Source organism: Mixophyes fleayi, chromosome 5 (genome assembly GCF_038048845.1).
Source record: "Mixophyes fleayi isolate aMixFle1 chromosome 5, aMixFle1.hap1, whole genome shotgun sequence".
Lineage (NCBI taxonomy): Eukaryota > Metazoa > Chordata > Amphibia > Anura > Limnodynastidae > Mixophyes > Mixophyes fleayi.
Genome location: NC_134406.1, coordinates 37,110,506 through 37,135,705, shown reverse-complemented (window position 1 = coordinate 37,135,705; position 25,200 = coordinate 37,110,506). Strand labels below are relative to the sequence as shown.

The 25,200-nt window shown below is 41.0% G+C and overlaps 1 protein-coding gene across 2 annotated transcripts in view; it reads left to right on the top strand.

Annotated features, from left to right (window-relative positions):
* Positions 1-832: 832 nt before the first annotated feature.
* Positions 833-25,200, top strand: part of NRP1 (neuropilin 1) — a 139,752-nt gene continuing 115,384 nt past the window's right edge. For both annotated transcript variants that reach the window (XM_075212051.1, XM_075212050.1), the window contains exons 1-3: positions 833-1,092; positions 2,325-2,693; positions 5,712-5,886. In XM_075212051.1, coding sequence (XP_075068152.1) covers positions 2,624-2,693; positions 5,712-5,886 — 245 coding nt within the window. In that variant the 5' untranslated portion in view covers positions 833-1,092; positions 2,325-2,623. The remainder of the gene's footprint in view (positions 1,093-2,324; positions 2,694-5,711; positions 5,887-25,200) is intronic.

The window sequence follows — 25,200 nt, the reverse complement described above, 5'->3', positions numbered from 1 at the left end:
AGCAACTGTCAGCTGATAGGTCTAAAATGTATTTTAAATGTTGCGCAAGTTGGTTCAAACGTGTGTAGATGTAACGCATATGTACTAACAGTATTGTGTCCCTATGGCACCTGTAGGCTGATCCATCCGGCACACTGCCCTTATTGATATGCTCTGTCATTCATTGGAATGTATGCAGATAAATGGTGTCTATGACACACATGGGAATCGCTTTTCTAAATTTGAAGCTGTGTGGATGAAATAAATGGTGTTTATTCGGAGCACAAGTCTGCCCCCTGTTCGCCAGTGAGTGAAGTATCCATGTCCCTGAGCGCATACATCATGTTATAGGACTCAGTCAGAGTAAAGGCAATATGTCACTTTCCAGTCATCTCACTGCCTGTGTCCTGCTGTCAGACCCCCAAAACCCCCTCCCCACCCGGAGTGAAGTCTCTCAGTTCTGGCTAAATCCTTTTGTTTTCTTAAATCAATCAGTTGGCTACTAGTGTACAAAGTAAACAGCTCGCCCCCTAGGCGGTGACATGCCAACCCGAGGAGCTACAGTGCAGAAACCTGCATCTGTCTCTGTCCAGCTCTACCTCCAGCCCGTGCCCCAGGGTAAGAAGACTCTTCCAGGACCAGTCAGGGAGTTGTGCAGAGAGACTGGAGAACAGCTGTTTCTGTGGAGCAGCCCTTACACACAGTCACCGGGAGAAAGAGCTGTGAAAAAGTGACTGATCTGCACAGTCATCATAAAAGGCTCTTCCCTCCTCCCCTGTGATCATCCTCCTCCTCCTCCTGCCTCCTCCTCCTCCTTATCTGGAGCTTGCTGGGTTATACACTGTACCCTGCTCGCTGCAATCACCAGCTTGTTCTTCAGAGAGGCTCTGACTGCGAGTCTCTCAGCTCTCTCTGCTCATGTTCCTCCCATCCCTTCTGTGCTGAGAAACTGTGATCTTTACAAAAACCCTTCCAAGGACCTGCATGTACAACCACAAACACACAGCAGCCAGCTATATACTTCTACAAGGACAGACACCATTATAATCACTGACTCACATCTCACCCTGCCATGGCATCTTCACCATAAGGGGAACACTACATCAGCTGAAGGTAAACTGGATTTATGTCTATATTCCTCTATCGCCTGTATGCATGGCAGTTGGCTATTCACACTACAGCTGATGCCTTCCATGTACACAGCCTATGTGCAGAATGCTTCAACTAGAATAACACTATTTCATCATAACTGGTATAATCCCTGGTTCTTGCCATGCGTGAGGGGTCTGACATGTTACCCCAAACTTGACACTTGCCTGCTTCTAGTGTTTCTTCCATATTTTGATTGGTGACACCCAGCAGTTTCCTTATCTTAATCCAGGGGTATGGATGATCGTGCTGACAGATCTGTGCTCAATGGAAGTGTTAAGGCTTAGCGAGTTTTCCAGTGACATGGATGGAGAGCACCAGATGTGTCAGTGGGTAGCAGTCATCTCGCTTCTTTCTGGCTTTTTTAGACAGTTCTTGTATTTTTAATTATGGATTTTTGGATTTGGGAGGAAACACCATAGGTGGGGGTTAAGAAGCAGTGGTTTGTAAAATGAAGAAACGCACCCAGAGCAGAGGAGCTGCGTTTAATTACAGAGCTTGTTACCTGATGCAGATGGGCAGGTCATGCCTTGTCAGTTTCACTTGTGTTTACCTGGCACAGTAATGTGGCACACACCTCTGGGGTTTCACTTGCTCTCTGTTAAACAGTTGAAGTTCAGTGGCTGGGTAGATTATTTCTCTTATTTGTACTCTTCCCACAAGCTCTGGTCAGTGATCCTTAGAGAAAGGCTGGTGCTTTTTTTTTTTTCTCCCACAACATCCACAGTTAGCGGAGGGTGGGCGCACGCAACATTCTGCGGGCAGCGCGCTACATACTACTTGTTCCACTAACCATCTATGGGTATTGGTTCATCTGCTGGGCTTGGCACATTAATAGGAGGCAGCAATTAAATGTGATTAATCTTAGGTCATAAATCTAAAACCATTGAAATGTTGTGGGGGACTTGCTGAGCCGTTGAGTAGAGGCGTATTCCTTGGCACGAAATTTGCGTCTTGATGCTGGCTCAGCTTCCAGTGCAACCCTGTAAGACCCTCTATATAACAAAGGGACCCGAGAATTGAGTCTGCCCAGATGATGCTTGCGCACACTGCTTGAATGAACTCCCAGGGATATACATGAGAAGGAGACAAGTCATTAGCTTGGCCACTCTTGAGATCGCTAGTGGCTCTCTGTGCGCTTTACTAAGCAGCTGCTCATTAATCATATTTTTGTCCTTCCTTCCTTATTTCTCCAGGAAAGCAAGGAGTCGTTTGGTTTCCTTATCAGTTCCCAAAGTGGGGTTGAGGAGGAGCTGTGTTTTCTTTTTTGCTGTTTGTGGATGGTAACAGAACACAGAAGACATCACCAAGTGTAGGAAGTGGTGGAGGAAACACTGAAGTAAATGACAGGATACAGGACACTGCAAACACTACGGGCACAATAGTCCCTGTGCTTTTAGGACATTATTTGTGTGTTTTCCTGGAGCTGAGCTAGGGAATATAGGATTTCACCGGAGATTGTTATCACTTGCGCTGTTGCTAATCCAGCCAGAGGATGGATCGCGGGCTGGTCTACTGCTGCTTCTGGGTGCTGCTCATCCATTTATCCAGAGCTACTAAGGACGGTGAGTCTTCCAGATGTTCTCTTCTATTCAGTGATAAACCGGTATGATGAGAGGCAGACAGGATGGGAGCAGCTTTCATTATTACCCTCTGATCATGTAACAGTTTATTAGAGATAAGCATCAGTCTACTGTAATAAGCGCTCAGAAGTTTGCGCCTAGAATTTTTAAACTAAACAGAAAAAAGTTTAAATTGTCTGGTCTCATAAGCAATAACATATATGACGTGTTCTAGAACGTTGGATCATTTTAACTGCATTGGAAACCCAACTAGAGTTTATAAAAAGTGTGATATGAAAAATGTTTTTTTTATTATACTTGCGTTATTAGGAATATCATTTAACTGTTCTTTTTTAAAAATTGGACAATTGCGTTTCCGTTGATGTACGGTCATGGTATGCACAATGATATAGACTAGTAGGCGTACTATGTATATGTATACTAATATATATATATATATATATATATATATATATATATATATATATATATATATATATATATATATATATAGTATATGTATACTAATGGATGTATTAATTTAATGTTCAAGAGTTTATAGTGTAGGATTTGCGCCAGGAGTGCGCTAAAAAGTTATTTTGCGCTTCAAATGCGCAAGATTTATGGCTTGTTTGTAAAACGTGAATCCGCAGAGATCTATGTTATGTTTTACTAGCCAATCAGAAGTGAGATGTGTAGTGAGAAAAGCAAAGAGGTGCCAATGAACTTGCTACATGTAGGTCAACTAAGACAAAGTAGCAATGTAATTGTGTTTGTAAGGCAAGGGAATGATACATTATTTCAAATTAAAATGTGTTTCTGTAAACGTGGTCATAGCAAAGGCCAAGTTATGAAATCAGTCTCAACAGGCTTATTTTTATACAGTTGCTATATGGTTAATATATGCAAGTAAACTATTGTTATATTCGTGTTTGTTGTCTCGAGTGTTATCCATGGTTTATAGGTTTACTGGTACTATTTCATAAGAGTGAATAAGGAGCAGTCATGCATTGAGAATAATGGATGGGTCACATTCTTGTCAGGAAATAGCTGATACAGAACTGCACTTTGCTAAACTGTATTACTTGCAGACACTATTATCTAAGTCGCAGCAGTTAGGGACTGTTTAATGACCTTACTGGAGTCAGCGATACCATTAACCCGCAGTGCAAAGCAACAGACCTCTAGTAAGCAGTCCACTGCTTGCAGATACCAGCGTCTTTTAAATTAATTCATTAACCATATTTAGGCCTAATGGTCAAGGGCCATTAGGAGCCACCCTTATTAATCTGCTGTGTTGGTGAAACTGAGCAGAGCCAGTAATAAACTACATTATCTTATTATTGTGTCACTTTCTCAGAAGTGGCAGATTAAAGAGCACTGCTGGTACAGGATTCTGTGTAAATGTTGTCTGAAGTGACTCTGTCAAGTGACTGTGAACGAGTCTGGTTTATGTCAGTCGTCCAACAGATGCCAGATCCCTGTACCATACTGTTTGATAGGATAAGAAGGAGGCTTTTATGAGACCATCTCACTTCCCGAGTCTTATCCACAGAACTCTTTGCGTAGATGTATCTCTGCAAATTGAAAAACATCTTTCAAGATTGGAAACAATGTCAGATCTCCAGCCTACACCCAGCCTATTGTGTTTATTATAAAAATGACCCCCCCCCCCCCCCCCACTTATGCCGCCGCCTCAGACAGAGAACACTTTGCTTAACAAACACAGTAATGAAACTCATATTTCTTACTTTAATTCCTGACAAGAAGCATCCACAGTGCTGGTAACCCTATGCATTTTTTTATGCGCATATTCTTTCATTTCCAATTGACCTGGTTTTCCTGTAATAAAAATCTGTACATTTAGAAATTCACGCTGAGAGTCAGGGATGCTATTTCCCTTCCACAGGGAATCTATTAGGGGAAGGGATAGAGAATAAAAACCGCTGTCCACATCATTAATGAGACCCGCCTGTGTGAACAATCTTAGCGACTCATTGATGCTTCTCTGTTTACCTTAACAGCCCCTGCGCCTAAACGCTGACGCTATAAATCCACTGGGTACAGACCTCTGTTGTGAAGGCTGGTGCCATGGATAAGAGTGATGGAAACCGACTCTACTCAATGCAACAGCTCAGCTTGGTCATTTCTATTCATTCTCCTCTTATCTCATCATTTCATGTTTCAAATACTTTCCCTCCATAGACATGCATTGGGGGTTTTGGTATCCCAGTCATGCTTGCTGGGTGTTCAGCGAGACACTGCTGGGGCTGTCTGTTACTTTCATCTACTAAACTTTGCGGGATGAGATTAAAAAAAAAGAAATCTGCTCATTGGGCTAGATTTACTAAACTGCGGGTTTGAAAAAGTGGAGATGTTGCCTATAGCAACCAATCAGCTGTCATTTTGTAGAATGTATTTAAGTAAATAACAACTAGAATCTGATTGGTTGCTATAGGCAACATCTCCACTTTTTCAAACCCGCAGTTTAGTAAATATACCCCATTGTCTAATCTTTGCTTCACCAAATGTACTAAAAGATGTAGCTAAACCAGATACTGATGGTAAATGACACAGAAAGGATTTAACATTTAAAGACTATGCAGGGGGCAGTCTGCATCTTGTTAGTGCATATCCACTTAATACTTGTTAGTTAATAAGATTACACTGCTCAATAGTAATCTCTAGACTCTGAAGAGCCCAGGAGAATGTTGGGAAAACTGCTATATCTTTTTAAGGGGGTGGTGAATCCTTATTAAGTTGTAGTGTCTGTTAATTTAGATCACAGGTTCCAATTAAAGCAAGAATCACTCCCATCAAACCAGAGACTTAGTGCTGCAATTTGGCTGACATTTAATACATTACCATTTAAATATTTTTTTTCCCCCAGACAAGTACAAAAAATGGCGCTGGGAAAAAAAATAATCTATCGGAATAGGCAATTAGAGATCCAATTATACAGCTCTTTTCTGTGACTCCCGAGGTGACCATTCTGATTTCAGCTTCTTGTTTTAAATGCAGATAAATGTGGGGATACTATAAAAATCAAGGATTCCGGCTATGTTGTCTCCCCTGGATATCCAGTGTCATACCACCCATCCCAGAGATGTGAATGGATAATACAGGCCCCAGAACAATACCAGAGGATACTCATCAACTTCAACCCTCATTTTGACTTAGAAGACCGAGAGTGCAAGTAAGTGGAATCAGTCTGTAAAGTCTAGGGCGCCATCTGCTGGCGAAAAAGCACGGTGGTCTCGCAAATATTGCTTGAGTATTACTAACTAAAAAGTGTCGTGTGTGTCAATTTTAATCAATGGGGGGTTGATGCCCATGTTTTGTTACTTGTCTTTGGTATTAAATATAAAATGTTCGAATTGAAATGTGTTAATGTTATCTGCAAGATCTTGTCTGGTTTGCGTCCAATATTTTTGCCTGTTTTAATTCATTCCTCAAAAATATCAGCAAAGATCTGAAGTGGAGATGTTGCCTATTGCAAATAATCAGATTCTAGCTTTCATTTGTTTAGTGCATTCTAAAAGATGACAGCTAGAATCTGATTGGTTGCTATAGGCAACATCTCCTCTTTTTCAAACAGGCAATTTAGTACATATACCCCCTGGTGTGTAGGCTCTAGTGGGATGACACATACCTGACAGCTGTCTCCTTCAAATATGCTTTCCTGTAAAGTGCTCTAGCGCTACAAAATATGTCTTTGGTAAAACGCTTGTCTCATTTTATACTAAAGCTTTCAAACTCTTTTGTTTGCAGTAAATAACGCATTGTATATTCTAATTTTCCCCTTTTATGCTTTAAATTATACTTGATGAGAACTCCACCTTGAAAAGTTGTACTAAGAATGTTGTGCAGTCCAACCATACATAATTCTTAGCAAGTTCTGTTTTTAAAACGCTCATTATTAGAGTGCACAGTGGTACATACTTATTATTCAATGCCCATCAGATAGTTTACATAACGGATGCATGGACAATCTTGTGGCTTACAACTGTTGAACAACATATCCCATGATGCTCACCCAGCTGTGCTCACATCAGTAAGGAACGTTGCACACCTCTGTTAAGGTCAGGTCTAGCTATCATTCATCACTGTCTACATAATAGAACACATTGCAAGGCTGCTTGAGCACAGAAGAATTAGAATGTCATGTTCTATTCTGATTGGCTCAGCTGACACCTGTTTCTAACCAGGGATTCTAACAACACGAGGGTGTTATATCCGAGTCTGATTTGCGTCAACCGTGGTAGATTTAATTGTGGAACACATTAAACTGAGTGGTGTTATGCTGTGAGTGGGTGGTTTCTGTTTCTTTAATACATAAGGACTGATTTACATACCATGTCAATATGTGTTTGTTGCTTTTGCAAACATGTTTTTTTTTTAAAAAAAAGCAATCATTTGTATATTTCACCGCAGAGAGTGCATGGATCCTGGGAGATGTGACTGTTTTATGTAGCAGACTCTTCATTTCTATATGTGAGGCAGGGATCAGTAAACGCAGTGTGTATATTGATATGGTCAGGTGCCTTGTTGTGTCTGATTTCATTAGAAGGAAGGCAATCCCCAGCTCGCAGGAATAATAAATCCAATTCCATCACTCAGAAGACATGGAATGAATCTCTCGTGAGTGAATGTGCTACAAGGCTGCCTTATGTCTGCTGGTTGTTACACATTTGCATAATGTAATATGGAGAGAAGACTCTTTACATTAGGACGGTAACGTTATATTTTTTGTTCAGTATAATAACATCCAGTCACCCGGAGATTCATTTAAAACTAGTTCCATAAGGTAATGTGCTTAAAAAGCTGCAACCAATCAGAAGCTGTCATTTTTCTAGCACAGAAGATAAAATGCTCCTTTTGTTGCTATAAGTTGGGTACAATGCGCTTGATGTGATTTTAATTAATCGCTATTAGGAACGTGTCATTTTCGCAACAATGTGAAATTATTCAAGTAACCAGTTTGATATTGCGCACTTACCCATACTTACAATGGAAGTGTGTTGTAGAATAGATTGTGTGGTTTTTAAACCAACGGTTCTTGAACATGTCCTTAGGAGTCAGCAAAAGTTGCAGAACAGTGGCTTAGTGGTTAGCACTTCTGCCTCACAGCGCTGGGGTCATGAGTTCAATTCCCGACCATGGCCTTTTCTGTATGGAGTTTGTATGTTCTCCCTGTGTTTGCGTGGGTTTCCTCCGGGTGCTCCGGTTTCCTCCCACACTACAAAAACATACTGGTAGGTTAATTGGCTGCTATCAAAATTGACCCTAGTCTCTCTCTCTGTCTGTGTGTCTATGATAGGGAATTTAGACTGTAAGCTCCAATGGGGCAGGGACTGATGTGAATGAGTTCTCTGTAGAGCGCTGCGGAATCAGTGGCGCTATATAAATAAATGGTGATGATGATGATGATGATGAAAGGAAACTCAGTTAAGCAAGTTTGATATATGTAAATATTGCATGACTGCTTCCAATAGCCAAGCACTGCTGGTGAGTATTAAGAACATGTTTGAGAATTGCTGGCCTAATCCGGTAAAATAGTTTTTTCTTCCCCAGTTAAAAATTAGATACAAAGTACTATTTGTTCCCCTTACAGCCGATGTCATACTGCGCAATCCGGGACTTGCGTAATAGAATTCTACAACTGTTGTTGTTTTAGTCCAGGAAATGTTTTGCTGTGGTATCTGCCGTATCCACTGCTTCAGACCAAGCTGAAATCCAGACCTTACTCTTTCTAGACAGACCATCCTCTTTAAGGCCTTTCTGCAGCATTGTAATTGATGAGAATGTAAAAAGATGAGTGTAACCATACAGAAATGAAACGCTCATTGTTGTGTACAAGTGGCATGCGTCAGTGAGCAGATTGTATGCAACTGGAAAACAGGCTGAAGGACTCGTGCATTCAGTCTCTTGGAAGTTCACTGTTCCGCAGAAGAGAAGCATGTGGTTTTTGGCACTTTCGGAAATTCCATTCAGCATTTTTTACTGGTCTTTTAATTGGTTCCCAATGTTTGGTTCAGAAGAACGTCATCCACCATGCGAGTCATTCAGCCATAAAATAAATATGTGGCTCGTAAAATAGTTGTATTAATGAACACTGGTATGTTTATTTCTAGCAAGCTAGGGGCACTAGAAAAGTTATAGCTTTCCAGTTGACTTGTAAATTCAGTCATTCGCACTCAAAAGGCAAATGGTTTCGAATGATAGGAGATGTAGTCCAGGAACTTTGCTAAACCTGAACCTTACTTATTCATTTTACTGTTTTAAATTACAAGTTCACCAAAAGTGAAAATCCCATTTTGGTTGGAATTCTATCCATCAATCCAGTAATTACCTGCGGTCTAATGTTTCACCCAATTCGGGTTGGTCTACCAGGTTTAAGCCATAGGCCAGCGATGGTCTTCTGTTAACAGTGCACTGTTGGTCAACAACACACTTCTCGCATGGAACAGCTAGGGCTGGATTAAGGCAATGGAGGGCCCCGGGCTAAGTGTACTGTGAGGCCTTCCCCCCAGTATAAACAGCCCTTACCTGGTCCTCTTCTCTTGCTGCAGCCTGCAGGCTCCTCTTCTTTCTTCTTGTCCGGCTGTCCGTGCGGGCACGGTAGGCAGCGCGCTGCTTAGTGAGGAGATCTCGCGTGACTATGAGTCATAGACACAGGAGACCTTCTCTCTAGCGGCGTGATGTGCACCGCATCCACACTGACAGCAGGGCAGCTAACAGCATCAGATTTGCTGTTAGCTGCGCCTGCCTTGAATGAATGTAAGGTCACCCCCGACCTGATCGCCGGCAGTATTACATAAAGATATTTGTTAGGGTCCCCCCAGCTGCCCGAGGCCCCTGGGCTATAGCCCACAAAGACTATTAGGTCTGGGAACAGCCCTCCTTGGCAGCAGCGAGGTGAAAACATTGGAGGACTCGCTGTATTGGGTGGAACTTGACCTAGGACAACAAGGTTTTGATTAATTTTTAACTTATGACATTCTACCCATATCAGTTTTGGATGGAATTAGCCTCCAATGCTTGTTTTCCAGATAGCATTACAGTACAAAGTTTCAAAGTAAAACATTTTTTGCCCAGCCTTTAACCTTTAAACATACCAGTCCCCTACATAGAATGGAGCAGCCATGTTGTGGACTGAACCAATATTCCCATCCTGTGGGTTACAATGTATATGCCAGAAAATAAGTTGGTTTTTTTTCACCCAAGTAAGTTATTTGGGGCAGTGCAGATAACCGGTACACGGCAACAGTTTGTACCTACAGCAGCGGTGCAACCTTGTGACCATAGTTTGTTTCACAGATGTATGTTAAATACTCCGTTCTGTATTCCCCTGTGTCCGTGGTACCAGCTATGAAAGTTGTGTAACATTTTTAGCTCTTTTAAAAAAAGTTAACTCAACTTTTTTTTATGGTCTGCTGATCACAGTCGGACCAATGATTGTTTTAATGAAATTTGTTTTGTTCATTTACATAAACGTCCTGTTCTCTTCCTACCAAATTAAATAAATGGCTGTTACATTTAAGTAGCAGAATGTCCAGTTAAAGCAAACAGTTCAATGACTAATCTACAGGGGGGTTTATAATTAACTTTTCAGCCAGTTTGCCCGCTGGCAATGTGACCTGAGTTAATATCCTTTTACCTAAACTGTAGAAAATAAGAGTTAGTCCCAAGGCCTCCCCCCCCCCCCCCCCCCTCTACCTTTTTTTTTTGTTCTTGGTTAAGTCCTGTTTTTGCTGACAGTTTGCTGGTAGACTATAATGTAAAGTCTTCGTGGATACTGCCTCAGTGTGAACAAACAGCTGCCAGTCATGAGCTGAACGTTTAATCTAAAGACAACTTTCCTGGGTATCACTGACACTAGGCAAACAATGTACAAAGTGATGTCACAGGAAAGATAACAGCGGATTTCATTATCCCAGACATTGGAAAGTGGACATAAGTTTCTTGCTCCTGTGCAGTCATTTTTTCCTCCAGTTAATAGATAAGGTGATGTTGTCCATGATCTGTCTATCTCCAGGCCTTGTTGGGTATAAATGAGGAATGTTGCAGCGATACCGTGAGACTGTTTTCTGGCTAAACTATTCCTGGGTTAATCATTAAAGTAGCTCTGGGCTTGAAGTAAATTGCCAGTTGCATAAAGGTGCTGATGGAGTGAAAAGCTTTTTGTTTTGTTTTTTTAAAGCTACAAGACGATTAAAAGCAAATTACATTTCTGTGATAACTAAGATGCAGTAAAAATCCTTCTTCCAACAAGATGTACTCATTAGGTGCCCCTATTATAAAAGAAAACAAGCTATCAATGCTCACTTGAGCAATTGCAGATAATGGGAAAATGCAAAGAACAATTGCACAGATACAGTAAGATATAGAGAGCCATATATCCAGCTTGCATACAACTGTGTTGTAGGATTAGATCTCATCAGTGCAAGATATCAAATAATGGATTCTATAGGACAGGACTTGTAGCAAACTCCTAAAGTGAAATCAGTAGCTCCAAGAGGGGGACACAGTACTCTGACCCGTCCTATCTTGGGGGCTCTGGCGGTGTTGACTAAAGTTGGGGTACCCCCTTTCACCCCAGATTACAGACAGGAGAAAGTGAATGCACAGACCAACAGATTCCCATTGGTAACACCCTTCCTCAACTGTGTGTGTACGGCAAAGGTGTTTGCCAAGGCTGTCTATGCAGCCTAGGAAGGGGGATCCAGTTGATCACATCCCCATAGGCTGCACTCATAGCTTGATGGGGCCCTATCACCGACCACATCTTTGCCCAATATTAAGATGGTCCTATGTGCATCCATTAAGGTTATTGTGCCAAAAAACCCTCCACTGTTAATAGACTACACAGAGAGCTTTCTAAAAACAGACGTATTTTACATGCCTTTGCTATAAAATACCATTGTCTTACAAAACCAAGTGAGGGATTATTATGGTAATAATAATAATATGGCAACAAAATAATTATTGCAGTGGTCCATTTTTGGAAAATTACTGCATTCGGACAATTGCATCATTGACCACACCCCCTAAACGGTTATCGCCATTTTTGACCAATAACAGCAGGGAGTGGGGTCACGGTGGTGCGTGAATCACATCATTAATCCCCGCCCTCTCCATTTAACTTACTGAACTGATTACTATGTGCAAATACATTGAGGGTCATACAGAGAACTTTCATGGGAACTTTTTACCCCAAGGACTATACACAGGACACGCGGTCTCCCCCTAAGTTTAGAGGAGAGGAAGTTTCACAACCAGCAAAGGAAAGGGTTCTTTACAGTAAGGGCAGTCAAGATATGAGATTCACTGCCAGGGAAGGTTCTATGGGCAGATTCAATAGATACCGGTAATTAAAATGAAGGATAGTAGTGGATATAGGGAAGAAATAGGACTACAATATTGGGTCTGGAGGGATTTTTCAAGATTAAAAACAGATTGGCGGTTGCTTAATCTGGAACAATTTCAAATATAAGTGAGGGATCGCAGGAGATTCAAAATAGGTTGGTGTCTTTTTTTCAACCTCATCAACTATGTTACTATAATTAACTGGCCGGGATCTGGGAGGTTGCCCTGCTCCTCCGGGACTCCTAGAAATTTGGGAGTAGACAACAATGATCTATGTAGATGATACCACTCTGCAAATTGGTGGGTCCTGTTTCTAGCACACAGACAGGTGTCTCAGGTTTATACAAAGCCTAATAAAAATTTCCCCAGTCCCATAACAAATACATAACTAAAATATATTCAGTCACTGTACTCAATATCAAATATATCACTATTTGTTTCTAATCATGTGATCATTGATGTACCATAAGGTCATTGTAGGCTATATTAACTTACCTCAGACTGAACTACAATAGAAGCATTTTATTCTGTGCATACTATCTCATGAAGATGTATTGCTAGACTGTCCTACATCAGAATTGAATAGGGAATTCAAATTAATTATTTGCAATGCTTTGCGTAAACAAGTACATATGGGTTATAAATTGTTATTGTACATATTTACAGACATCTAGTATAATTTAAGCATATTTCTGTTGGTAGTTTGCCTTATTCAGTACTATAAAGATGAAATTTATTGGAGCTATAAACAAGGATGCCACTGATACACTGCTTTGCATGTAGAAACCACTGTCTGTTTCCCAGCACACTGTGTCAGTGTGATCATTTAGAATGTCTTGTGACAACCGCTGCTGGAAGGAGAGAGGTGGATGGTTACCATGAGGTCAGATGTCATCATCTGGGAAGCTTTAAAATTTCACAGACACGGCATTATACATGTTGGAAAAACAGGATATTTATAAGTACAGTCTTTTCCTTTAAGCTGACAATACACTGAATCAGTTTAATTTATCTTGTATAGACAACCTGTTTTACTTTGGCATGAGTTGTGGGATCCGCCATCTTGACAGAGAGATGACGTGGACAAGTGTAAGGAAAAGTGTGTGGCATTTCTTGGTTTGTTTTGGAATGTATTTTTGTTAGTAACGGGTGTGTGGGGGGGGGGGGTAGCTATTTAAAAAAACAAAACACTTGCCTACCCCTCTGCTACCTTCTACAGCATCTCAGCTCCTCTTTTCCTCAGCGAGTCTGTCATGGCTGACAGATTCCGTGGTTACAGATCGTACTCACCTGTGGCATGTCCTGTTCTGTTGGCAGCAGCGTCAGATCGCTATAGCCACAAGAACAGAGTGTCAGGACATTCTGCAGGTGATTTGTGACGGTTTTCTTTATAGACACTCCTGCGCATTAAACATGTCAGCCATGATGGGATCACCACAGCAGGAGCGGGAAGCTGAGGAGGCGGGAGGGAACTGCGGCAGGCAGCAGCAATTGATAAAATATATATATATATATATCATACTTGCCTACTTTGGCCAACTTCTTTCTGGGAGAGGGGCATGACTGGAGGGCGGAAGGGGCGGGGCGTGACCAAACGCGTCATTTTGGCCCTGCCCCCCACGACGGAAATGCCGTTTTGACGCAGGAGTGGAGCCAAAATGACGCGATTCACTAAGCAACCTGTATTGAAGATGAACAACTATTCACTTAACTTTTATCCTGAATTTTGTGCGGTGCTTACAGTAACAAACATGAGATACAGCAATTTAAATTTATAGCACATACCATAACCAGTGAGGCAGTGACTATAGATTTATAAATACTCCCAATCAAATGAGATTAGACTGTCAATGAAATCTGAATAAAAACTAGGTTAATGACTGTGAAAAATGAAAATTTTTAAGACGAACAGTTGAACTTATTTATATTTCTAACAACTAATTGGTAATTAATATTAATAATAATGTTTATTTAATAATGTCAAAAAAAAAATTGTCCAACCCCTGAAACACTGACAAAAATTAACATAGAATTGGGAGTCTTTGTATATCTACAGTCACTGTTACAGCTGTCATAAAACGAGATACCAAACGCAAGAAAAAGAGGCTCCAAGCCCTATAGTATCATCATCATTTATTTATATAGCGCCACTAATTCCGCAGCGCTGTACAGAGAACTCATTCACATCAATCCCTGCCCCATTGAAGCTTACAGTCTAAATTACCTAATATATTCACACACTCACACACAGACAGACAGAGAGGGAGACAGATAGACAGAGACTAGGGTCAATTTTGATAGCAGCCAATTAAACTACCAGTATGTTTTTGGCGTGTGGGAGGTAACTGGAGCACCCAGAGGAAACCCACGAAAACACAGGGAGAACATACAAACTCCACACAGATAAGGCCATGGTTGGGAATCGAACTCATGACCCCAATGCTGTGAGGCAGAAGTGCTAACCACTAGGCCACTGTGCTGCCCAGTATTAGGATAGTAGTATACTATAGTAGTCCTTGGGCTTTTGCCTCCCCCATGAAAATTTTTGTTCCTACGCCCCTGGCTGTATATTTGCTTACTAGCAAGCGTTAACAGTAAAATGAGCCCAATGTACTGTGTCATTGACATTGCAACAACAGTACAGACATCAATTTGTTTGGCTGCTCTAATCCCCATTCATAAAAATACATTGAGTTTCTTGTTAAAATTGCAGTGTATATATCATCATCATCTTTTATTTATATAGCGCCAACATATTCCGTAGCGCTTTACAATTGGGGACAAACATAGTAAACTAATAAACAAACTTGGTAAAACAGACAAAGAGGTGAGAAGGCCCTGCTCGCAAGCTTACAATCTATTGGACAATGGGAGGTTGACACATGAGTTTAAGTCTACATTTGCAGTCGTACCAGCCAGACTGCAAAGGTAAAAGTGACTCATAAGCAAGATGATCCTGTCATACAACAATGTTGGTCAAGGGGTAGTTGTATAACAGGCGGTAATAGGGTAATGTAGTGAGGTTAAGAGGGTGGTTGAGGAATATTATAAGCTTGTCTGAAGAGGTAGGTTTTCAGAGAACGCTTAGAGGAGAGTCTTATTGTGCGAGGGAGAGAATTCCACAGAGTGGGTGCAGCCTGGAAAAAGTCCTGTAATCGGGAATGGGAGGATGTAATGAGTGTGGATGAGAGACACAGATCTTGTGCAGAACGGAGTTGCCGAGTTGGGAGATATTTTGTGACAAAAGAGGAGAGGAATGTTGGTGCAGCTTTGTTGATGGCCTTGTGTATATATATATATATATATATATATATATATATATATATATATATATATATGTTGTACTACAAGTCCCAGCACGTGTTGAGGCCAATAGATGAGTAATAGGTGGTAGAACATAGGTTACCTATCCAGAAATGCAAATATTCTTATGACCCACAGTGATACGAAACAGATCAGTCCAAATATACAAGGCTTGATACATGAAAAACAATAATAGCCTCATAAAGTGCATACTCATTGCTCCAGGCAAATAAATTGACAGTTCTAATAAATACAACACATTTCTTGAGACTGATATATGTTTGCTCAAACTGTGCACAGACATTTAGTCTGTGCTATAATATGTTTATCTCTTAGCCTGTGGTGTGAGAATTGTTCCATGTATATCACATGGTAGCAGTTTATATATAACTGGCCAGCAGTTTGACTGCCATGTTGCTTTAGTATATGACTAAATGCCTTGTGTTAATAGAACTCTCTTTCCAAATCATAAGCCCGACGAAAATATTGTCTCTTATCATACAGCTACAGTCTAGGGCAACTAGATTCGATGCCGCTTGCTAAATTTAGCACGCCGTAATTCTCACATTCAGCAGCAGCTAACACTGAATCTGATGAAGTTGAAAAAAAAATACATTGTGTTTCTGTTTGATGTTGAGACTATACTGTCTTGCACTTAGCTACTCCGTGTTTAATCTGCTAGAAAACCCATTTAAGAGCTTCTGCTTCAAAACTTCTCTGTTGATCATCAAATCATTCATATACTTTGTTGCTAAATTATGACAGAATATTATTTCTAGGCAATTACACCCATGGCTTGCAAATTAACACATATTTAATACAGAACTGAGAACAGGAGGGAGACGTGAGATGTACAGCAACAGTATGTGCTAAGAGCTAATATTGTAGCAGTTTGTTCTTAAAATATGGTTATTCTGACAGCCGGGACAGCTAAGATTTCTAGTAGACTATAAGTGATTACACAGAGCTGTAATATGCACATAGGACACCCAAACATGTAGTACAGAACAATATATAATAAGGATCAGTGGTCAGAATGAAAATTTACAAGTGGTAGGATGGCAATTTTGAAGTGGCGGTATGAAAACTGAAATGGGGATGTAAGTGAATAGAATATGATAGTGTAACATTGAAGACAGTAGGAGGAGTGGCAGTATGACATACCACCGTATACACCCCACTTCTACCACTGTGTATATATGTATAATGTAAGTGAATGGAATATGATAATGTAACAATGAAGGCAGTAGGAGGAGTGGCAGTATGACATACCACCGTATACACCCCACTTCTACCACTGTGTATATATGTATAATGTAAGTGAATAGAATATGATAGTGTAACATTGAAGGCAGTAGGAGGAGTGGCAGTATGACATACCACCGTATACACCCCACTTCTACCACTGTGTATATATGTATAATGTAAGTGAATGGAATATGATAGTGTAACAATGAAGGCAGTAGGAGGAGTGGCAGTATGACATACCACCGTATACACCCCACTTCTACCACTGTGTATATATGTATAATGTAAGTGAATGGAATATGATAATGTAACAATGAAGGCAGTAGGAGGAGTGGCAGTATGACATACCACCGTATACACCCCCACTTCCAGCACTGTGTATATATGTATAATGTAAGTGAATGGAATATGATAATGTAACAATGAAGGCAGTAGGAGGAGTGGCAGTATGACATACCACCGTATACACCCCCACTTCTACCACTGTGTATATATGTATAATGTAAGTGAATGGAATATGATAATGTAACAATGAAGGCAGTAGGAAGAGTGGCAGTATGACATACCACCGTATACACCCCCACTTCTACCACTGTGTATATATGTATAATGTAAGTGAATGGAATATGATAGTGTAACAATGAAGGCAGTAGGAGGAGTGGCAGTATGACATACCACTGTATACACCCCCACTTCTACCACTGTGTATATATGTATAATGTAAGTGAATGGAATATGATAGTGTAACAATGAAGGCAGTAGGAGGAGTGGCAGTATGACATACCACCGTATACACCCCCTCTTCTACCACTGTGTATATATGTATAATGTAAGTGAATGGAATATGATAATGTAACAATGAAGGCAGTAGGAGGAGTGGCAGTATGACATACCACCGTATACACCCCCACTTCTACCACTGTGTATATATGTATAATGTAAGTGAATGGAATATGATAATGTAACAATGAAGGCAGTAGGAGGAGTGGCAGTATGACATACCACCATATACACCCCACTTCTACCACTGTGTATATATGTATAATGTAAGTGAATGGAATATGATAATGTAACAATGAAGGCAGTAGGAGGAGTGGCAGTATGACATACCACCGTATACACCCCACTTCTACCACTGTGTATATATGTATAATGTAAGTGAATAGAATATGATAGTGTAACATTGAAGGTAGTAGGAGGAGTGGCAGTATGACATACCACCGTATACACCCCACTTCTACCACTGTGTATATATGTATAATGTAAGTGAATGGAATATGATAGTGTAACAATGAAGGCAGTAGGAGGAGTGGCAGTATGACATACCACCGTATACACCCCACTTCTACCACTGTGTATATATGTATAATGTAAGTGAATGGAATATGATAATGTAACAATGAAGGCAGTAGGAGGAGTGGCAGTATGACATACCACCGTATACACCCCCACTTCCAGCACTGTGTATATATGTATAATGTAAGTGAATGGAATATGATAATGTAACAATGAAGGCAGTAGGAGGAGTGGCAGTATGACATACCACCGTATACACCCCCACTTCTACCACTGTGTATATATGTATAATGTAAGTGAATGGAATATGATAATGTAACAATGAAGGCAGTAGGAGGAGTGGCAGTATGACATACCACCGTATACACCCCCACTTCTACCACTGTGTATATATGTATAATGTAAGTGAATGGAATATGATAGTGTAACAATGAAGGCAGTAGGAGGAGTGGCAGTATGACATACCACCGTATACACCCCACTTCTACCACTGTGTATATATGTATAATGTAAGTGAATAGAATATGATAGTGTAACATTGAAGGCAGTAGGAGGAGTGGCAGTATGACATACCACCGTATACACCCCACTTCTACCACTGTGTATATATGTATAATGTAAGTGAATGGAATATGATAATGTAACAATGAAGGCAGTAGGAGGAGTGGCAGTATGACATACCACCGTATACACCCCCACTTCCACCATTCATAATGATGGACATCACAGAATAGCTGAAGGTACAATAATTCAGTACATAATGGAATCCGGTGTGAATGAGCTAAATATGTTTTGGGCCTTCTAAGCTGAATGGGTCTGTTAACAGTCCCTTGGTAATTACAGACCCTTTGACTTGGTTTTCCTAGGATCGACCTGGTATATGTACTATTTTTATCAAATACAGACACCGGAGGCAAGGGGAATATATGTTGCCATACAGGATACAATACAAATCACAGCATGTATGAGTTCACATTGGCCATTGATACAGACATTTCGCTAGGGGAGGGCTGGCAAATTTTAACCTGGGGGGCAAGACAAGAATCAGCAGCCTATTAGGAACATTTTAAAGGAAAAAAAATGCAGGTGACCCAGCCCAAGGTAGCCCGATATGGGACCGGACCTGGGGTAGATGCCCCCCTGCCCAGCCTACCCCATGCATTTCGCTCTTTCAGAAGTCAATTAAGACTGGTGTTAATACGGTCCAATGACCACTGCGAGCTGAGGGCAGATTTGTCAGAGCACACGTATGTAAACAGATGACATATATGGCCATGCTCAGCACTAGAAGAGAACTTTGTGTGTAAGGGCACTTTAACGCCACGCACCGACTGGTGTTCCATTAGGGGGTTTTTACTAGTGTTTAGGAGATCATTGAAGGCTTCACCAAATTACAAAAACAGAATACAATCCATTCTGTAAACCAGATTGCAAACAGAACACTGTGGCAACATTACCAAATACCAATAACAGTGGCACTTCTGCATGATTACACCAGAAATAATGGATTCTTGTGCAATATCTGTTTATATGCATTTTGTTAAGGACACTAGTAAAATCCATACAATAAACACCATTGGGTATGGGCTCAAAGAAAGCTGAATGTCAGAGTTAAAGGTAATGATTCTAAATTCCTTATAGAATATACAGCTTTTATATAATCAGAACATAATATAACAGATTGAAAAACACCCTAATATCTCCTACAATCCTGTATGCCCAGTGTTTTACCTTGTGTGCAATATCTGTGAGGTATTGTGACAAATTACTCATTAGAAATTGCAATCAATTTTAATTAACCCGAAGTCTTTTTGTTTCCATTAATCATTTCTGACTATAGACATATACAAACATCTGGTTATAGCACAAATAGCTGCAGTGTACATTTTCTATTGATGTAAATAAACTACATTTACAATCTTCTATATATCTGTAAGAAGCGTGAGCAGCCTAGAAGGTCAGGCGAGAAGGCCCAGGTGGATCCCATGTCCGTGGGCCGCACTGTCGTGTTTCATGTAGTGGAGATCATGTACAGGATTCCCTCTTTCATTTCTTTCTTTCTTTAAACCCATTGATTATTGTTGCTTGCTGTCCATTGGCTGCCCTGTGACTACTCCGGTGAGGATAGTATACGTGACTGGAAGGAATGCGTCTGGCATGAATACTCCCACACATTCTATCTCATTCTATAGGACAACATGGTGACTACAGCTTTAGGAAAGGTCAGGTGCAAACAAAGGTGATAATAATTGCGGACAAGGGAAAGCAGCTGTCACTGCCTTCAGACATGTACAAATAACAGTAGTTGCCATGGGCCCTAAAAGAGTTTTATGTGGCCCTCAGGTGTGTTGAGGACTCCAAGTGTAGGATTAGAATTATTTATTAGTAGACGCAAGACCACAGATTTGTGTATACAATTTACCTTATAGATAGGTAAGGAAACGCTGGCAGCTTCAGACTTAGAGGCACATTTATCAGCCACTGCATAAAATGAAAAATAGTTTTCAATCCTTATCGCATTGATAAGGATTGAACTATTTCTCATATTTATGAAAAAAGCAACACAGGAACAGCAGGTCCGAAAAACTGCTGTTCCTGTGAAGTGGAAAACATACTTACCACCCACTCATCACTTCCAAAGATGTTTGCGATCCATGGGGGTCCTCTTCTCACTCCAGTGTGCATGCGGCGACTGAAAACCTCGGGCATGCGCACAAACATCCCTGCAATTCACTGTTGTAGAGAGAGCAGTGTGAGACAAGGAGGGATCATGTTATCCCTCCACACATGCGCTGCGAAGCTCTGCTCTTCGGAGCAGAGGAGCCTGTGTGCAGCACTGCCGAGAAGCCTGTTTGGAGCACTGCCGAGGTGCCTGTGTGCAGCACTGCCGAGGTGCCTGTGTGCAGCACTGCCGAGGTGCCTGTGTGCAGCACTGCCGAGGTGCCTGTGTGCAGCACTGCCGAGGTGCCTGTGTGCAGCACTGCCGAGGTGCCTGTGTGCAGCACTGCCGAGGTGCCTGTGTGCAGCACTGCCGAGGTGCCTGTGTGCAGCACTGCCGAGGTGCCTGTGTGCAGCACTGCCGAGGAGCCTGTGTGCAGCACTGCCGAGGAGCCTGTGTGCAGCACTGCCGAGGAGCCTGTGTGCAGCACTGCCGAGGAGCCTGTGTGCAGCACTGCCGAGCTGCCTGTGTGCAGCACTGCCGAGGAGCCTGTGTGCAGCACTGCCGAGGAGCCTGTGTGCAGCACTGCCGAGGAGCCTGTGTGCAGCACTGCCGAGGAGCCTGTGTGCAGCACTGCCGAGGAGCCTGTGTGCAGCACTGCCGAGGAGCCTGTGTGCAGCACTGCCGAGGTGCCTGTGTGCAGCACTGCCGAGGTGCCTGTGTGCAGCACTGCCGAGGAGCCTGTGTGCAGCACTGCCGAGGAGCCTGTGTGCAGCACTGCCGAGGAGCCTGTGTGCAGAGGAGCCTGTGAGCAGCACTTCCGAGGTGCCTTTGCGCAGCACTGCCGAGGTGCCTGTGCGCAGCACTGCAGAGGTGCCTATATGTAGCACTGCCGAGGTGCCTGTGCACAGTACTGCCGAGGTGCCTGTATGTAGCACTGTCGAGGTGCCTGTATGTAACACTGCAGAGGTGCCTATATGTAGCACTGCCGAGGTGCCTGTGCGCAGTACTGCCGAGGTGCCTGTATGTAACACTGCAGAGGTGCCTGTATGTAGCACTGCTGAGGTGCCTGTGTGCAGCGCTGCCAAGAAGCCTGTATATAGCACTGCAGAGGTGCCTGTATGTAGCACTGCCTGTGTGAAGTGTTGCAAAGAACGGACACCAGCACACTCCCAAGGGTATAATTTTCCAACACTATAGAAAAAAACAAACCTCTAGTATAACCTCTGTAATGAAACCGTAATGAAGAGACGAATCTGGAATTTGTTGTATTATAATGTCACTTTTGAATATATTATTATTGCCTGGCTTGGCAATTTACATGCCTAAAGTCACCCTTTTATTATTTTCTCTTTTGGCATGGCTTAGCACATCATTTTATATTTGTTTATTTTGTAATCGTTAAGTGGTTTTGTATAGTGATTTATCAGTCCTAATCATTTCATTGTGGTTTGAAAAGTACAACCTTGCAAATGTACGGATACTTGGCAAGATATAAATGGTATACAAGTGCATGTAATATTTCATTACACAAAGAAAGCAAATTGTTCAGTATTCATCATTTAGGATAAATACTTTATTTAGGATCAATGCTGGATTGTTGTGTGTGTATTTTATTGTTTGTTAAGATGGCTGCTTACATCACTACCCAGAGTTCTTGGCAAACATAATGGGATTTTTCTTCAGTCTTGTTTGATTTTCCCATGCTAAACGGCAGAACATAACAACTAAGGCTAATCTGGTGCTGGACAGTTTTTCTTTCTTCACTTAAAATAGAGTCTGCTCATTTTGTATGTAAATCAATCACTCTTGTATAGTGTTGATTTTTTAATCTTTTAAATCCAATGGAGAGTATTAAGTGCAGAGCCAAGTCTGGGAGTGTGTAAACCAGAAGAGAGAGAATCAGGGAACAGCATGAGGTAATGCACCATGCAAGCTATACTGTCATTAAACAACAAGCTACACTACCTTCAAAAAGGTTTAAACAGGGTCATAAATCAGACAAGATAGCACCACTAATCTATGTAAGTCTATATAAAGGTAGATTTCTTTTTCCAAGAGCTCTTGTAATACCCTATTTGAATGAGATTAAAATGCAGTTAGACAAAGGATACAAGGCAGCTTTATAGCAGGACATGATGTCTAATGTTGGTTAATGTTGGTTATTACGATTTCCTCAAGGTCCCTACTCTGTAAACACTACTTGAAGCAATGAAAGAAAATGTTCAATAAAACACACATCTAACATGTTTCCCCCAAGCAGAATACTGGAGGTCATTTAATTCGTTGAAGTTTAACTTGTGGATGGTGAAAAAGAAGGATGGGTGTTGCTGTAGAACAGGAAGAATAAAATGAGGACGACCTTAGGAGAACAAACATTAGGAGATATTTTGAAACATTGAACTAAATAGTTATTTTGAAATACCTGTTAATGTTTGTATTCTGTGTATTTAGAATTTATTTCTGAGCAACACTTTCTTTGGACAATGAAAATCCAATCAATTAGCGACCGTACTCACTGGCAGATTTCCATGTAAAAGGGATGTGGATCTGTACAATTTAGTTGCATATATGTGTGGCCAAATTATACAAAAAACAGATCAATCTGTGTATGATCAGTTTAAAGGTGTATTCCACCCAAAAGTAAAAATGTTGTTTTGGGTAGAACCCAGATAAAGTAAGGTTCCAAATGTTACGTACCGGCGTTTTGTTTGTTCTGGTGACGTAGATGGACCTACCAGTCCAAGCAGGAGATCCTCTCTCTTGCTCGGGTCGGCATGGTTTGCAGTTGTCAATGCTCCCCCCCCCCATGAACTCCTCAGTCATGCCAATGAGAGGTTCAAAAGGTTACCCGAGCAAGTAGTTAAGATCTCCTTCTAGGGGGTATATTTACTAAACTGCAGGTTTGAAAAAGTAGAGTTGTTGCCTATAGCAACCAATCAGATTCTAGATGTCATTTTGTAGAATGTTCTAAATAAAAAATAACTAGAATCTGATTGGTTGCTATAGGCAACATCTCCACTTTTTCAAACCCGCAGTTTAGTAAATCCAGCCCTAGGACTGTTAGAGACATAAGGGGACCAACAAAATCTAATTTAATTCCACCCCAAAGTAAATTTGTAGGTTTTTTATGGCTAACATTTATGATAGTGTTGTTTCTTTCTGTATATAAATTCCATCATAACTTCTGTCAAGATGGCAAAAGTAACAGCTACTACTAATATTTACTAATATTTATACACACACATATGCAGACAATGTATTAAGTTCTATTTACTAACATTGCTCAAAGTAGCAAATGTGAATTAACTTATGACACATAGTAGACAATTCATTTTTATCTGCAAGCTATCCAGTGAAAACAAAATTGCTATGGCATAGTGCAGATTTGTACCTTTCAGCAATGTTAGTAACTGAACCTCATTGGTTCCGTATACAAACAACTAAAATTCTATTTAAAAACACAAGAAGCTTTCATAGAAGTTGTGAGGATGTTATCTTGTAGACGTAATCCGATAGTCCTCTGTAGGCAACATTACCCAAATGTATCAAAATAAAAAGTTTAGTGTCTTTGCACATGACTGTCTGAGTGTCTCAGGTCTGGGGATTACATTAAAGAGGTTATTTTTGGACATTTATGTGGAATCTTAAACTCCGTGCATGGCAAGTTAAAGCCAGACATCAAAGAGGAAATCTAGTGGAAGCCTTGTTTCATACTGTCAGACATCTCCAGCTTCCTACACACTGGGGAGGGGGAGGTTGTTCACCCCTTGTAATTAATTATACACAATCTTGCAAGAACTATTTATCAAACTTTAAACCAGTGGGACAATTTGAAATAATTAAAGATAGGTTACTGGCCACAAAAATAAACTATTTGGCAAACTGAAATGTAAAAGAAAAACACAAAACTGACCCCAACATGAAGTAAGTTAATTAAAAATGACTTTACAATACCATTTAGTTTTCCCAGGTTGATGCTGTTGACTACAAAATGTGCCCCATATGCTACAATGTAGACTGTTTAAGGGAAACTGAAGGACCCTGGTGCCCTCTGATAGGCTGTTGAAGTATTTTATTTCGAACTCTCCAAGGATGTCCATGTTTCTATACGTTGATAGATAAATGTCAGTATTTTTAAGTCTTTGGGGGAAATCATTAAACAGCATTTAAAGGATGGAAATATTAACGAAAGACCTGTGTAAGCAAGTCTCTTGGGCAATACTTGAGTTAATTAATTGCATTCCGTCAAGAACCTTGTAATGTAAAACATTAATATAGATTCCCTTTGCTAATCATTTCCCTAAACCTCCTAAGCAACATATTTTTCTTAACAAAAATAAATTGGAATCTACAAATTTAAGGTAGGAACTAGTGGTATCATTGAGGCATAACAATTGCTCATGTTTCACAGATTGAAAGGCTGTATCATACTTGCCAACTTTGGCTAGATTGAATCCGGGAGATCTGGGGGGAAGTGGGTGTGTGGGGGAGGAGCTTGGTGAATCAAGTGACTTAGCCCTGCCCCTTAAACAGACACAATCATTTCTGGCCTATTATGGCCACTTAACTAGCGAAGGGCCAGAATCCGGGAGGTTGCCCTCCCAGAAATTCAGGAGTCTCCCGGACGTTCTG